This window comes from Parambassis ranga, chromosome 3 (genome assembly GCF_900634625.1).
Source record: "Parambassis ranga chromosome 3, fParRan2.1, whole genome shotgun sequence".
Lineage (NCBI taxonomy): Eukaryota > Metazoa > Chordata > Actinopteri > Ambassidae > Parambassis > Parambassis ranga.
The window spans coordinates 16,570,161-16,587,127 of NC_041024.1; the positions used below are offsets into that span (position 1 = coordinate 16,570,161).

The window sequence follows — 16,967 nt, forward strand, 5'->3', positions numbered from 1 at the left end:
GTTTCACTGCGTTTCAGAAGGAAGGTGCATTCAACACTACCACATGTATTTTAAACCTACTGCTTTGCATATTCTGATTTTTCACACGAATCCACTAGTCCGAGCGAGTTCACACCACAGAGATATGTAAAGCGAAATGTAAATAAGCTGCAACCAACAGCCAGGTACAACCTTAAAATTTGTTTAAAGATACACCAGCCATAAAATATTAACACTGGCAAGGGTACCTTTGCCAGTTTTTATAAATACTGTAATTTAATTATAAAATGATTTTTCTTAATATTCAGATCCTTTAGTTGCAAGTATGTTTTTAAAATGTGGTGTTACAAGTGTTCCTAAGTTTGTCTGGTTTGGTATTAGCTGAAGGGTAAAAGCTTCATGGTGAAGGCACTCAACTTTCTTACCCAAATATTTTTTTTTACAAATATAAAGAGTTCCTAATATTGACCATCTTTATTGATGACAGTAACAAAGTGCATTAAAAGCATTAAAAAAACCAACATGACAAAATGACTATATTGTTAAAACACATGAAAGAAACAATAATACAAAAAAGATCATTAAACAATACTATTGTGGTACTCTTGTCATGATTCCATCATGCATCACACCTATACAGCCTCTAGAGGCAACCTGTGCCATAAATCTTTCTGTACCATTAATAAAGGGAAGGACAACATGGTGTTGCCATGGCAATAATTTGGTCTCCATGTTGTGCAGTTCCGTTGTATACTTCTATACAAAGTGCTAACCAAATAATGAATATAGTGTGCCAGCGTACACTACTTTCTGACATCCAGAGGATACTAAGTAGTCCCATCAGACATAGTTACATAGAGTATAAAATATATGTAAAGGACTATATGCAAAAAGCATCTCTAAAAGCACCACTTTCGGTCACATTGTGCAAATTCATTTTTTTTCAAATGTATTGCACAAAAATGAGAAAAATTAAAATGGATACATTTGATACACTGAAACTGCACTTATACACTGGACACAGAAACCATTCTAAACCAACATTAAAACCCTCACATGAAGAAAAAAATCGCCTTAAAGAATTAAATTTGCATAAAAGGCAATATGTCACAGCACAGTATAGCACTGCGTGAATGCAGTGTGGACATACCTGATGTCTGACTTTTAAAAAAAAATCTACAAAACAATAAAACAGGGGCTAGATATAGTAATACATCTGCATCAGCGTAACAAATAAAAAGTCACCACATCACAGAAATAAAGCAAATATCCAGCTGTGTATGTTCAGCCGGTGTAGAAAGTCCCGAGGGGCCTGTCTGACTAGTTATACAGGGAGGAGGGCGTGTTTTCCAAAGAAGCGTGCAGAGTTGCAGGGACAAAAAACTTACAACAATGTGCACTGCGGCGACCTCAAGTTGTGTGCGATAATATTACATTGATGACCCCACAATACAAGGCCATCATTGCAGGAATTAGCCAGCTGTGAGACATTTTGGAAATGTTCAACAGCCGAGCCAGTCCTTTGTGATTTCACCCAACTTGACAATCTTCAAGCTGCTGTCTTCTAGTTTAAAATAGTGGTTCCCTTTGAAGAAGTAGCTGTAATCTGTTAAAGACATAATATATGTGTTAGAATATTGACTGAGTTTAGCATTTGCATTTTACAGCAGAAATCCCCATGCAAATATTCAAGATTTTAGAAAGGCACACAAACTGTGTAATCAGTTTCAATCAAGCTGTCAGGGATTAAAATACCCAATCAAGGTCTGCTGAAGTCAAGTCAAGCCTTCCTCTTTCTGAATTATGCTAATCAGGAAGCATACAGACGCACCTCTGTAGAGGGGCACAGACTTGCTTTTATAAATATGTTTGTGCAGCTTGTGGGGAAGGGACTGTGCGATGCTTACAGTGCTGTATGTATGTTTAGGAGGGCAGTAGTGGAAAATCCCTGGTTGCCTACCATAGGCAAAAAATCTGCATAAACCCCTCTAACCTCAGGAATACTTAGCTGACACTGACCGACTCCCTGTGTCATTCTGAACATTTGATACAGCTCTTTCTCTCCCACTGTCTTCTGTGAGCAGATAGGTACGAACTCACTCCCTAACTTCAAAACTACTCCCTTTGGACTGTCTTAACTTCCCAACATTCTTTGAGCAGTCAGACCCTCTAAACTGGATGGCGTCATATGGGTTCTGGCATATGAGGAGTTTTACTGGTGGAGGCACAGTGCCAGACACACTGATAGAGCTGACTGGATTTCCCTGCAGTCTTACCAGAAGGAATGTAAGCCTGCAGACAGTAAACTAGCACTCACAAAAACAGCAGTATAATTAAAGCAAAAAAAAAGTTCCTAATACAGCACCCACCTGGTTAGCCAGACCACTAAGGTCATCCGCACTTTAAATATTGTGATTTTAAAATCATACAGATCAACTCCACTTAATAAATAAATCAGATTAAAGGAAAAATTCTCACCAATGCCATTAAGACTGAAGGCAGAGTCGATGTTATCTGGGATGCCATTCCATGAATCTGCAATAAGCTTGGGGAATCCAGGGTCCATTCTCTTGTTTTGTTCATCATACCTGTATGTCATGAGAATGCATCCTTTAAGTGCTGCTTAAAATGTGCCTCACACACAGAAACACACTCTTACACTGTTCCATGGAAATAAAGCAGCTACCAACAGTAAATCCCCAGGTTGTGTAAAGAGTAACAGGGCTGTTGTGCTTTACAGTGCAGTTTATCTCACACCAAACACTAACTCGATCCAGATGCAGCACAGTGAGCAGCGATGACATCAACTGCACAATCTAGAATTATCCACATAACAGGCACACGAAATGCTGCATTCACTTCACTCCCCCCTTACCTCCAGAATTGGTCCCCTGCAAACAGGTATGTCTTCCTGTTCTTCCTGAAGCTGAAGGCAGCATCAATTTGTTGCAGATCAGTGGGGAGTTCAAAGCTAGAGAGTTTCTTGGGGTAGCCTTTCTCCAACTCATCGGCTTTGTAGATCCACACCTCGTTGCCTGGCAGGGAGAGGAAAGAAAAAATGGCTAAAATGACACTGGAAACATATTTCATATTTATGGTAAGTGAGACAGGGCTGTTTCAAATCTATTACCGCACAGTGAGATCATCACCAAGCCTTATTTAATGTCTTTAAAGCTGACATATATATTATGTAATCTCATCCATTCTCAGAAAAGTTGTCATATAAGTGAAATGCAGAGCTTGTATCATAAACCACTAATAACTATGGTGGAATATCCCCAGAGTGCACAACACACACAGGAGTCCTGTGCCAACATTCCTGCTTCTTCTAATGTTTCAATACGCAGAAATGGCTGATCATTCAGGGAAAGGCCCCCAAGGGTAAAGAGAAGCCTCCTCTTTATTAAATACTGGAAGTGGATTTGTCTCTCTGGTTACAACAGAAATGCAGCTATAACATGTCAATATTCAAATTAAGAGCTTGTGTTCTTTATGTACCTGCAAAGAAGACTGTTTTTTCCTCCACTGGATTTTCATAGGCAGCATCTATCTTGGAAGGCAGGTCAGGCCAGTAGGTGGCCACAAGCATCGGGCCGTTAGGCTTGCTTCTGAAGTTGACTGACCTGAACAGGAACCTGGCAGAGAGAGAATGAGTGTGTGAGCGAAGGTGAGGTAGATGAGCTTGGGATGTAATAAGAGTGAGAGTGAAGGAGGAACAGAGAGGGTTCATGAGGAGCTGAGGGGATAGAGACTCAGTGTGTGTGTGTGTGATGGGGGTTTAGTGCAAGTGCTTCACTGGCCGAGCCAGCCACAATGGCCTGATTCATGAGCATCTGGTTCTCGTTAGGACTAAGGCTTCAGACGCCAGCGGAACAAGACCCATCTTGCCCGGATTTCCAACACACAGCTGCACAACAACAGCAGCTTCCCAAACTCTTTTCCACTGACCTATTTTGTAGAAGAAAAAGATCTGCCAATAGCAAAGATGAACTGTCACAATGATAAAGTGATGATGAAAGTTAAACTTTACTAACAACCAAGAATAGTGTACATACACAACACACGCCCAATTTGTCAAAATGAAAGATGAGACATATTCCAGTCTGAACTAACCATCTATGGATTTTATTATGTTAGCAGTGTTCTAGTGGATCACTTTGCTGAGTTCATGTCATGCACCAACAATATCCAGAGCGTTCCCAGTCTGCATCAAAGCTTTAATTACATCCTTTTCTCCCTCTGTCATTTCTTCCTGTATATTCAATAAAAAGGCAAAAACAATATCTGCCTTGGAGGTGATGAAGAGGACATATTCCACAGAACAGGTTTCTAGAGATATATGTCTTTGCTATATTTGTATAGTATGAATTAAAGGTAGGATAGGAGATTTCATTCTGATGCACTTTTTGTTAAATTAGTGTTACTTCTCTTTACAATCCGATAGCAACCAATTAGTTCGGCAGTTTCGCTTTAAAACGAAGAATATTAATCATCTGTGGAAGCTATAAAACGCTAAAAACATCAGCCAAGCCTGCGAGGCGCCCCTGCACATAGAGTTGGCTGGTTGTCACGCTCTGCACGCATCAGAGAGGTACGTGCATGATGGCCGAAGTCACAGACTGGTTGGGAGGCGTGGCTTCGGGGTGAGCTCCGAGAGAAAGGGGCATGTGTTTACTTTCAAAATCTGGCTGACTCTCACTGAGTTTTCAAAATCTCCTACCCTACCTTTAATAATTGTAGGTTTGGTGAAAGCTTTTTCAGTTTTAATCCAAACCATGATGGTTTCCTTGGCCTTGCTAAGTCATATTGACATGTAAACCTAACCAAACTGTATCAGTAAGGAAAGATTAATATTCGCTGCACAGGACACGACCCAGGGTCCCTAGTCAAAATCCTGAAACGAGGCCCACTATCTAGCTTACCTCCGTCTTGAACACATTTGGCGTTAAAGGACTCATTGGCATTTGATATATTTTGTTGTTTATGTGTGTTGTTATACAGTCACTGCGGCAATAAAGAGCTGCAGATATAACTAGAAGTGTCTACTAAAGTCTACTTCAAGTTGTGATGTGTACTGAAACTAATGTTTTTCACTGCAATAAACCTTTATCAAGATTGTTAATCAAATACATGTGAGCGTGCGTTGCCAACATAGAAGTGAAGTAAATTGATTGGCCCAGTGAATCGGAACATTCTCTGACACTCGATCTAGCTATTTAGCCAATAATATTGGGAAGACATACGATATTAACATTGGATCAGTGCATTCCTAGTATTTTTCTCTGATGTCTTTGACAGAATATCCAGAGTTAGTTTGGCTGAGCTGTAAGTAGACACAGTCTCTTTGCTACACTTTGACAAGTGAAATGGCTGCACATATAGTATTAATCTGTTGTTACAATGGAAACCACTGGTGTTGTCAAATCCACGCAAATTGGAATTGCTATATATTCCAAACAGCCTCGATGCAGCCTTCGATGCAAGTGCATGAGCATAGATACTTGCTACAGATGAAATCAGTAGTTTGGCCAAACTGTTTCTGTAAGACAAACTTTATAATTGCCTTCCCCTTAAGCCTCCAGACAGACAGACAGACAGACACACTTTAATGCTGAGCTCAGGGAGTGCTGCAAGCATTACTCATTGCATCATGTCGAGATTTGTCTGACAACATAAATATGCTGAGCCAGCAGAAAGAAAGATTCAATTTGTACAATTGGAGACTGAAGTTAGCTTTAACCCCAGAGCCCCAGAGGGCAGTGCTCATTGTGTGAACCTATAAAATTTGGCTTCTAGCAGAGCTCTGCGGCACCCAAAGCTGACATGGCCTTCAGGCAACTCATTAAGTCAGATCAACAGGACTGAAACTTCACTAATCTCAGACTTTGGTGAGAAATGCTGTACTGTATGTTCACTGGGACACCTTGAGACCTCTGTCCTCATTTTCTCTCCTTCACCTCTACACCAGTTCTCAACTTTTTGGTAGTAGGGTGTATTTTCCCAAAGCATATTGCAACACCTTGTGTGGTTGCATATAGGAGTTCACAAAGCTGCTGTACATAACATAACATGTGCCCCTCCTCATGAGTTGAATACCATTACACAGGATTATAGTTTGAAAATCTGTTAAAGTAATTCCTGGCAGAAATAACCCATAGTTCACATATAGAAATGCACTGATCACCAGGTCTACTGATTCAATATGTATGTCTAATGATCAGTGAACAGCAGAGTTGGTGATATTCGCTCTTCCTACCGTCTGAATCTTTAGCCTGCTAAACCTTCAAAAAGAATTAAGTTTCAGCTCAGCTTGATTTCCAACAGCTGAGCCAAAGTTTTCATGGTCTGCAGAGCACTCTGGCAGTTCCTGTGCTGCTCCGTTGATCATTAAAGCAGGATTTGTGAGCAAAACTGTAGCTTGTTTCTCCCACTTTCTCACTCAAGGTTTCGAGTGAGGAAAAACCAAGCTAAATAAAAGACTAGATTCTTTAACACGGAGGTCTGCTAGACTGTTTGTTTTGGACCTATTTCCAAAAAAATGTCTGAGACAGATACAGAGCTCCAAGTCAATTTTTTAGTTGACAGATACAGAATGTTGTTTGTGCTTTTCATCTGCCTCCTTTTCTACCATATTGTTGTCATCGTGAATGCTGGTTTGTCTGTAACAAACTTCAGCTGTTGTGATGAAAAACATTCACCTTCCTGAAGGAAAATACACTGACTCACAAAGATTGTTTGAACCCAACCACTTTTTGAAAGCTCCTCTCCCACACGAGGTCAGCCAGTAGACACACACGAAGGTTACAAGACTATGGATTCAGTGGCGCCGGTGAAGGAGAGGACTGCAGACTGTGATTAGGAGTGATGACTGTTTTGGTAGTCACTGTATGATTACAAAAGCAGTTTGTTGTCAACGCTTACTAATTGTCACATTATGAAACAACCACAATCCCTGAGTGGTCCACAATGTGACAAACAATAATGACAAGAGCGCTCATATTAAACTACTCATTGTTTGCGGTGAGACGATTACAAATTCAGACTGAATCTTCATCTACATGAGATGGTTAAGAGCAGAAATATGTCATTGGTTTTTGTTTGTCACTATTCCTGTAGATTACAGGCAGGAAATTCAACCAGATTTTGGCAGTTTGAGTGGGGGGTCAGACACAGCCTTCTCATCACAGTTGTGACTCAGAGAACTAGTGGAAACAGATTTTTAATGGATCATTTGCTGCTACCCTCACATTTGGTCTCGACCTGGAATATGCACTCTCTATTGAGAAATGATTACCTGTCTTTGAAGAAGAAGGTTTCTCCTCGGATCTGTGCTACAGCATCAAATATAACTGGCTCTTTACAGATGTCCATTGGAGTGACAGGACCCTGGGTTGGAGGCATAGGCTTGTCTGTCGGCACACCTGTTGTAGGTTTTATCACAATAGTTAAATCATACACTCTCAGTAATGAACTTAGTATCAGGTCACAAATTGCGTTTCTGCCTACCATAGAGCTCCTGGATGCCCTTAATGTCATCATTAGAAAGTCTGAAGTCTTTGGTAAAAGTGTAAATAGGGGCCATCAGTGCTCCGGGGTCCTGAGAGTGCTCCAAACCAAGAGCATGACCAAACTCATGGGCTGCCACCAGGAACAAGCTGTAACCTAGAAACAAGTCAGGGTAAACAATGTGCTTCACTTGTATATAAGGCCACAGCTACTTGTCTGTGATTTCCCTCAACCTGACCATCTGACCTTTGCTCTAGCATCCTGCTGGCTATGACTGAGCATGTAATTAAAATAAATACATGACTCATTGTGTTGTTTGTGGCCAGTTCACAAGAACTACAGTAAGACATACTGTCCACAAGTATCAACTGCAGTGTCAGAGCCTTCATACCTTGGTCAGGACAGAAACCCCATTTGCGGTCATCATCGTAACTCTTGGTGCTAGCGCACCACATCTTGCCGTCGCTGCGTCCAGAGGAGGTGCAGGAGTCATAGGTGTCTCCGAGGAAGGTGAAAGGAAAGACACAAGGGCTTCCCTCTGCATTTCCTCCCACTGTTGACATTGCTGGAGATAGCAACAAAATAACATGTCATGTAACGATGGTTACTTCATTATGATTTATAGTCACATGTTTAACGTTAAAGTTTGGATTTAACTGTGTTGTTGTGAAACGAGCGCAGATGATGTTGAAAAGAGCACCATGGAAGCAACTGGCACAAGACACATAACATCAATAACTAATCCACTAGGCACAAAACCAAAAAGCTCCCGCCCAAATTGATTTTCTTTCAAAGAGAGATCATTTTCAATCTGGCAAGATTGGTTTTGTGCTGTTTTTTTTAATCATTTCTTATTCAGCACAAGCTCTCACAAATGTCTCTGAAGTAAAGCTACACTCCGAATCAAATAAAACCAGATGAAAGCCCCCGTGGTTGTACCTCTCTCTCTCTATCTCACTACCTCAGCCCTAAAAAAACAGTCCTAGTCTGACAGAATGGAAAATAAGCTCTGCCACTGCACATTAAAATACTTTCACAGCCATTCAGCTGACCACAAGCAAGACCAAAAACCCCAGCTGGGGAATTCCTGCAGACCAACACATGGCAGAGCACCATACACTGCACATCAAAATAAACACAACCAGTAGTGTTCAGTTACGCAAGCATAAATGCAAACTGAAGGCCTTGCACCAACATAATCTGTCTGTCAGTCTGTATGACAAAGAATTACAACAGGATTTTACCTAATGCATAACTGCTGATCTTTCAGCAGATATGTAACAGGCCTTACAGGACAGCAAATTTACACCACTTACCAGTTTCTGGGCAGAAACCATATGTTGTGTCTCGGTCATAATCCTCGGTTGTGGCACACCAACGGTAACCATCATCCCTGCCCTGAGTGGTACATCCGTCATACTTGTCCCCCTGAAAGGTGAAGGGGAACTTACATGGAGCTCCCTCTGCATTTCCACCCAGAGTGAATAGCACTGTAAAACAAAAACAAACATGTTGTAGTGTTATAGGAGACTTTTAACAGAATACACAGCTCCAGTACAAACAGGCCTGACTCTTGTTCCAAGCCTATAAAACATCTTAGTACATGTGTACTTTGGCAGTTAGTTACAATGGGCATGTGATCATGTTAGTACCATGGACAGCAACACAACACAGACAAACAAAATGTTTGACAAAGCCCCATGTTTTAAAGTGGGGCAGTAACTTGGAAATGAAATGTTCCATAATCCACTCCAAACAAAAAAACAGCGCTCTCCTGGCATTCTCTCCAACCTACTTTCTTCCTCTCCAATATCAGCAGAACAGCTTTGAATATAGCAATAATTTGAAATTTTCTTTGCCAAAATCTGTGTGTTGACAAAAATGTGTAAAAACTTACATTCATGAGGACAGAAGCCATATTTGCCATCATCATCAAAGTTGTAAGTCGTGGAGCACCACAGGAAGCCGTCATCACGGCCCTGAGACGTGCAGCTGTTGTACTCGGTGCCCATGAACAGGAAGGGGAATTTACAGAACTCTCCATCAGCATTGCCGTATTTCGCCTTCACCACTGTACAAAAATCAATCAATCAATCAATAATGCTGCTATTTTTTTTAACAATATGAAACAATAGTGCAACTATAAACGAGATGTTTTTTTTGTCCATAAGACCATGGAAATAAATATCTAAATGAGTTCTAAACTAAAATCTGGGTCAATGTGTGCACACACAATTTTCTCTTTTCTATTCATCTTCCAGATGGCTGCGGTTTGTCATATATGTGCCAGAAAGTTTAGACAAAGTTAACACAATGGAACAAAACAAAGCGTATCTGAATGCCAAATTATATTATAACTGACATAATCTCACTGACAGTATTGTGGTCTCTTTTATTTGTTTTGAACTGACCACTTTTTTAGACAATAAGTAATTTGTTTGTACAAATACCAGCTGTATGAAAATAAGAAATGCAGCTTTTGCACCATACATGTTTTTCTATAAGTAACATTTGTCCATGACTGTACCTTGGCCCTCCCCCAGTGTCCACTGCTCATCATCATCAAAGTGGGAGTCTCCCCCAATTCCTGACCCTGGGGCAAAGGCATGAGCCAACAGGCCATCCTTGCCATCAAATGGGTAGCCATCTCCATGCTCTGTTGGTGACATCACTCAATTTTAAAAAACAATCTGAAACATTGACTCCTTTCTAAAAGCTTTAAAATATATATTCAAATATATTTAACATCATCACATCTTCTGCATAGCCTTTTGTTTATGTCCCTCTGTGCTTGTTTTCTCAACAGGGTCAGCTGTGATTATACAGAATGATTCCATGACACAGTGAGTAAACATAAGTGCTTATTTCAGCTGGACTGACCTGTGTTAGCACCACAGATTCCCACTGTGTTTTTTAAGTGTTCCTATAATACCAGCTGTCAGTCTGTGAGGTTACTGTAACAGCGGCTTATATAACAGTATATAACACAGTATTTTATATCAAATATAGCTTCTGTGCACTTGGCATACCGTTGCGGCCAAAATTAATCATGATGTCAGCCTCTCCGTCCATGATGCGAGTGAAAGAGAGTGGAGTCACATCACTCCATACTTTGAAAGCTCTGAAGAAAGCGTCATTTATGACTTCTTCATCCAGATCAAGAGAGTAACCCAGGATTCTACACATAAAACAAAGACAACAAATACAAATAAAATCAGACAAACTCCATCAACATAATGTGCACAGTCAGCTCTTTATGTGCATGTTATCACTAGATCTCTTTGTTGTTCTTAAGATCATGGAAAAAAAAGCTAGCCAATAACAATCCATGAGTCATCTGTGAAAGTGCTTCCTGAAACAATGTTCAGCCACAAACCCACTCTGATGCTTGCCTAAAGGCTCGCTTTTCCTGAAAACAGTCTGAGATCTTGTAGTTGCTATTGTCTTTGGCCCTGCAGTGCTTCTTACAAACACAGGCAGACCGGCTGGAATGATCAGGCCGCAAAAAAACGCTGGTATAAATAAACTAGACCCACATTGTTGCAAACACAATGAAAACATGGACCTGACACATACTGTGTAGGAATGCTGGTGTTAGCAAGACATAAGATGCAAGCACTTCAAACTGTGTGGATGGGGGTGGGGTGGACTGGAGGTTGAGGAGAGGGTGGGGTGGGTTGAGAGAGGGGGGGGGTGGTCAGGCGGGGGCAGTTGTTATTTACCAATATCTGGAATGCTTTGATTTATGGACAGGAGGGAGTCGAACATGTAATGATGTTATGATGTGATACATGCATGTATCTAAAAGGACTACTATTGGACCCAGATATTACTTTTAATGGGGCCTCACTCCTCCAACACTATGATATCATTTTATTGATATATTATATTTAATTTAAGCACTTCAGGTCTCAGTCAGAATTCATTGGCACCCTCTGCCATCATAAAATAATCACCAGAAACGTTAATGCTCTGACCTGTAAGTGATGTCGTTCTTCTGCCACTTGGGTTTCCTGTGGAAGAAGTTGTAATTGGCCACATCTGGAACGCCACAGCGGGGCTTTTTCATGGTCTCCACAGTTTTGGCATCAATCTCTCCAGTTTCTTGCAGAGAGAAGAACTTCTGCATTTTCTTCAGGGTGTCTTTGAGCACCATGAGATTACATCTGTCTTGTGGGCATCCATAAAATTTATTCAGATAGTGCTAAATGAGAGATATAAACATAGTAAGCGCGTTAACACTCCTCGACTAAAATGTTTGTTAAAGTTTTAGCCAGAAAAATAACTAAACATATGACTGAAAATAAAAACTTTCACAGCTGTCTGAAACCATTTTGTGAAAAAACAAACATCAAACTTACCAGGGCAACTTCTTTGTCTGTTTTGGGTGCTGTGTCGTCTCCAGGAAACCTTATAATAGGAGAAGGTCGAGCGTTTGTTGCATGAAACACGATGAATTGAACCAAAAACACTTTGAGAACAATCCGACGACAGCTAAATATCGTCGGAAAGCCCATTTTGTCAGGTTAAAATCTGAGCTGTGGTAAATGCCGTCCGCTGTGAGTTGCAGTCCTTTCAGTCCGTCCGCCTGTGTTGCCTCTGCTCCTCTGGAGGATTTTTTTCCTCCTTAACGGGACATCCTGCACCTCGGCTCTATGAACTTTCTGAGTTATGCTTGCACATGCACTTTTTTCCTTTGCGCCTTCTGCGCAGTCTCCAGGTTGAGCAAGAGGAGCAAACTTTGGGCTGGCGCATTTCGTCACACTTCAGCAGTTTTCTAAATATTGATGTTAGTTCTGAATGCCCAAAGATAACATGCAGGAGAGGATGCACTTTAACACTCCGATAGTCTCATTTTTACAGTATTTACAATAGTCTACAGGGCTTAATATGTATCACTGCTCTGTACCTGGTGACAGAGCCATTTAAACAAAAATCTTGTCATTTTTGGTCCTGCAAGTGACCCCAAAACTGATTGTCATTGTCGTGCGTGTCATGCCCGCAGTTTGCAGCTGACTTTATCATTGCAAGAAGTGGGTGTATCCTGCACATCTGTTTATTTCAGCTTCCAAGCTTTTTGTTTTCATCCACCATCTGTGGAACCATTTAACCCTGCAGGCTCAGCATTGTTCCAAAGTCAGCCATTTTGTTGCAAAACTTTTAAATTAAAAAAATCTCTTTGCACGGATTTCTGTATAATCTGTCAATTCAACACAATTTAAGAACATAACTTTTCCAGATGAGAAGCACAGCGACACCCGGCTGCAGACAGGCCAGGAGTTATTTAAAGTGCTATGTTGACCTCTGGTGGTAGGATGTGAAAACTGGTCTCAACCTCAAGTTGAAAATGACACATGTAGTCTAATAGTCCATCCATGAAATCACATGTTCTCTCTTATCCACGTTAATGAATAGATTTAGTAAAATGAGTACTTTAGTTTTTGTACTTTCATAAAATATATCTTATTATGAAGTCATTAGGTTGTAACAGTTTTTACTTTTAAAGATTATTTAATTCATCTTCTGTGCATAAAAAAACAGGTGTAAATAACAAAAATGACAAAAATACTGATTGTGCAAATGCAAACAGCTCGTTAGGTACAGACTCATTTAGCAGAAGACATTGTGGAGCCATCACTATTGCTGCCCTCTGGTGGTTGACACATGTCTTGCAGCACTGTCTGCTCTGTGGCCCTCGGAGCCGGTCTTCTTCACTGACTTGTAATCTAAGGCATAGATTTAGGATTCACTCTAACTTTCTTTGACATGTCGTTGTTTCCGCTCTCATAGCGGATTACTCTGAACAGCATACAGAGCGGACTCTCTAATAGAGAAAGCTGAAGGACTTTTTTTGCAAAGAGATCTGACAGATGGATAGCTCACAAACAGGATTTTGTGGTATATCTAGCAAAGCAATTTCCCTTCCCTTTAGCCAGAGTACAGTTAATTTTTCATAGCCGGGACTGCTGTTGGTGGTTGCAGAGTGAATTTAACATCCATTTGCCAACAATATCCAGGGCCTGTCACTTTGGAGCAGGAGCTTTATTTCATGCACTGATACATGCTGCCATCTCCTCTAACTGACACACACACAGCGATCTCTTGCAGAGCTAGGGGAACAGAATGGCTACCTATTAAATGTACATGGGCCTGCCTCTCCAAATAGAAAACGCTGAGATGTGAGAAGTTGAGCCACCGCTACAGTAATTGAATGCCTTTGTGCATATGAATGCAATTTTGCGAGTGAAAGTGGCATAAAGAGATTGCGATGATAAGCTTGGATTTGCATGTAAATTGTTTTCTTTCTTTTTTTCTCTCTGTTGAATACTTAAGCTTCTTCCAGATTTAAGCGCCTCACAATATATTGCATGTGTGTTGTGATGAAATATCCTGGGTGGGTGTCTTGTTGGTGTTGATTGCAAATGCATCTCCTCCATTTGTGTTTGTTTGTGAGATTTGAACACAATCATGGTGTTATGGAATGCTTTACATTTGTACAGTCGATTTCTACTTCAACCTTTACACCATGACATATGTGACTTTATTACAGGAAATTCAAGTTAGGATTATTTTAGATTTTCTCTTAGTTTTTCTCTTACAGAAGTAAGAGAAAAAGTAAGTACTGCAGTGTTGTAATATGCCTGCTCTGGTTCTACATCGAACAAACTCATGTCATTAATTATGAGGATGAGCGCCTTACGCTCACATGCCAGCCTCGTCTTGCGACTGGGAATGGGACATTCTGGACATGAAGGCCAGTCGTATCAAGGCTCTCCAGCTGGCTCCGGATCTTCAGGCCCAATGATTGACCCCCGTCCAGCTGAACAGACTGCAGACCTGGATGTCACCCTCTCCCCTCACCCTGGTCCTCTGGCTCTTGCAAGGACCCACACAGATTCTCTGATGGGTCATCAAACCAAACTGCCTGTGTGGCTGGCTAGCACCAAGGTCATGAATGACAAATATCCCAGTCCCACAGCTCTTCTGCCACTCCAACTCAGAGCTGCTCGAAGTGTTGGAGAGAATAGTGTGTAATGTTCTGTGTTGTTGGTCTGGGCTTGAACGCACCGTTAGCCTGAGTGTGTAGTTAATACTGACACTGAGTGGTTTAGAATCAGTCTGTTGGCTTTGTTTGTTTTATGAGCTTTGCAGGAGTAATTAAGCAATGGTTGCTGAGTAAATGAATGCAGCTACAGCCCTGTCAATAAATCTGTTTCAAGATAACTTAATTTGGCTAAGCACTGTGTTACAGAATACTGTGACACATATTATATCACTCGGTTTGAAACATTCTGATGATGAATTATTGAACATAAATCCATTATCTTGAACATATTTTATTTATGAATGCATCAAGACACTGGAGGACTTTAACACTGCAGGGTAATTATTGTTCCACATTGTGTCACCACTCTTCTCTCAGATGCAACCGCCAAAGCAAACTGCAATGAATCAAAGAACTGCAAGTTTTGATTGACACATTTTGTGTGCACAAGGCCCAAAGCGACATTAGCCGAATTGCTTTATTTAATACTTTCTCCCTCATTCTGTTTCTCTTTTAGCGCGCCTTGTAAACACTGATGCAATAATGCATTCCATTATACAGAGGAGAGGAGACGAGTGTCTCGCGTGGCTCCTCTCCATCTCAATAATAGGTCAACAGCTGTATTTAAAAAATTAATCACATTCTTGGCAGTTGCAAAGGTTAGCCGCAATGCTCTGAGATGCAATATTGGAAGCTCAGATCAGCAGCAAGTCTCAGCGGGGATGAGGAAGAGTTGCCTTTGATGAGTACAGCATGTAAATGATTTGTGTGTGTTTATGGGACACGGGGCTGGCCCTGCCTCACTCCAAGACAGCAGCGTCGGCACCACTCTGTGGCAGAGGCTGGCAACAGCAGATGGAAATAAGTGAGAGGGGAGGGTTGACCCCACTACAAGTTTCACACTCCCTTCAGCAGATGTTTTTTCTCCTCTCCCAATTCATCCCTCTATTGTTTGTTTTTTATTTGTATTCTATACCATTTCACTTCTACAAGTCCGCACAATACAATGCAGTATCTGACAGATTGTCAAAGATGTGTGCTGTGATGTATTATCAAAGCTTGTTCATCAAGAAAACATGCTGTCCAATCTGAGATTTAATTATCACAACTCGGGCTTACTAAACAGCTTGTTTGTTAGTCCAGTGTTTCATGATGGAGGCTATGTCGGTCTGTTTGTGTCATCTTTCAAGAAATTCAAATACTAATGCCTTTTTTTTACATCAAAGACAAATTACGCTCAAAGTTATCTTAAGGTAGAAGGACATGTGTATAAAATATGAATCTCTACCTTGGATTGCTTTTAGTAATTCTGAAATATTCACAGTGGTATTTTGGAGAGCATTGGCTCATGCTTGTTGCGTGCTGGCTGACACTTGGGGATAAATTTTTCAGTGAGGATCTGATTTGGCCGTCACAGTAAATGGATAGCCTTGATAAGTCAGGAACATTGCTACCTAGATTGTAGGATGAAAATGAAATAGTGCATGATGCAAGTGAGTGAAAGCAGTGTTGAAATGTGGCCGTCTGTCTGCTGCTCTTAACGGTTCTGAGAGCTGTGCTGCACATTGGCTATTATGTTGTTTGCTAATGTCAGCGGTAGAAGCATCTAACTCTATTACTTGTAAATAGGTAAACCAAGGAACAATTACCACTTCACTTCAATATTTCACTCTTCACTGGAACAAGTTATCTGCTAACGTTTTGGCTCGTAGTCTGAAGGTCCCACCCCAGCCACAGTTCACACATTAACACCAGTTTTTTATGCAAATGGTGATTTTTCTCCCTTAGAGTGTAATTAACAATGAAAAAACAATCAGAAGATAAGTAATTGTCCATTAAAGGAGAATGAGAATAGTGCTTCCAAAACAACAGAGCCCCTTTGGGAAATCAAATCATCATTTTCCTCTCACTCATTAAAGGAAGAAGACGACTGAGCCTGGCAGCAGATTTCCTGGCTCCTTTTTAAAACTACCTGGCCTTCTTTTAACATATTGTATTGGCATGGAAAATCGTATATTTGCCAAATGGAAACAGCTTCCAACTCAAGTATTTATCTTTAATATATACTGCTTTGGGGAAAAGCTGCAGGCCTTCATTCAGTAATGGTGAAATACACCCAGGTGAGCAGCTTTAATCTGATTAGAGTACACACACAAACACACTAACAGACTGAATTTAATTTGACATGTATCTTGCAGCAACAACTGGACCTGATTTAGGTTTTTTTTCTGTATTCCCTCCCACAACCACCAAATTCAGACATCAGTCACTTTAAAGTGGCTAAAACAAATCCCCACAGTCACCTTACCAAACCTGCTTCCTGGAAGATAACAGTAAAGTCCAATAGGTCATTCATTATTATGGTTTGGACACAAATTCCAGACAAAAGTGAATTTCCCATTCCATGTCAATAACAAGCTTGATGTCACCTTTGAAG

At 40.8% G+C, this 16,967-nt stretch overlaps 1 protein-coding gene across 1 annotated transcript; it reads right to left on the reverse strand.

The window, feature by feature from the left end:
• Window positions 1-429: 429 nt before the first annotated feature.
• mmp2 (matrix metallopeptidase 2) lies at window positions 430-12,168 on the reverse strand. Its single transcript, XM_028401982.1, has 13 exons — window positions 11,847-12,168; window positions 11,463-11,689; window positions 10,515-10,663; window positions 10,013-10,141; window positions 9,383-9,556; window positions 8,802-8,975; window positions 7,877-8,050; window positions 7,486-7,641; window positions 7,274-7,400; window positions 3,478-3,614; window positions 2,855-3,014; window positions 2,458-2,567; window positions 430-1,585 (listed from the first exon to the last, which is right to left on the reverse strand). The coding sequence occupies exons 1-13, from the start codon at window positions 12,000-12,002 to the stop codon at window positions 1,482-1,484; spliced, it is 1,977 nt and encodes a 658-aa protein (XP_028257783.1). The 5' UTR covers window positions 12,003-12,168; the 3' UTR covers window positions 430-1,481.
• Window positions 12,169-16,967: the final 4,799 nt, after the last annotated feature.

Bases quoted from the DNA above. Each gene is read 5' to 3' on its own strand.
- mmp2 (XM_028401982.1), bottom strand. From the start codon at position 12,002: ATGGGCTTTCCGACGATATTTAGCTGTCGTCGGATTGTTCTCAAAGTG. The intron at 3,615-7,273 runs GTAATCATTTCT...TCTCTCTGCCAG, and splicing joins ACCTTCTTCTTCAAAGACAG to GTTCCTGTTCAGGTCAGTCA. The intron at 3,015-3,477 runs GTACATAAAGAA...TCTCCCTGCCAG, and splicing joins AAAAACAGTCTTCTTTGCAG to GCAACGAGGTGTGGATCTAC.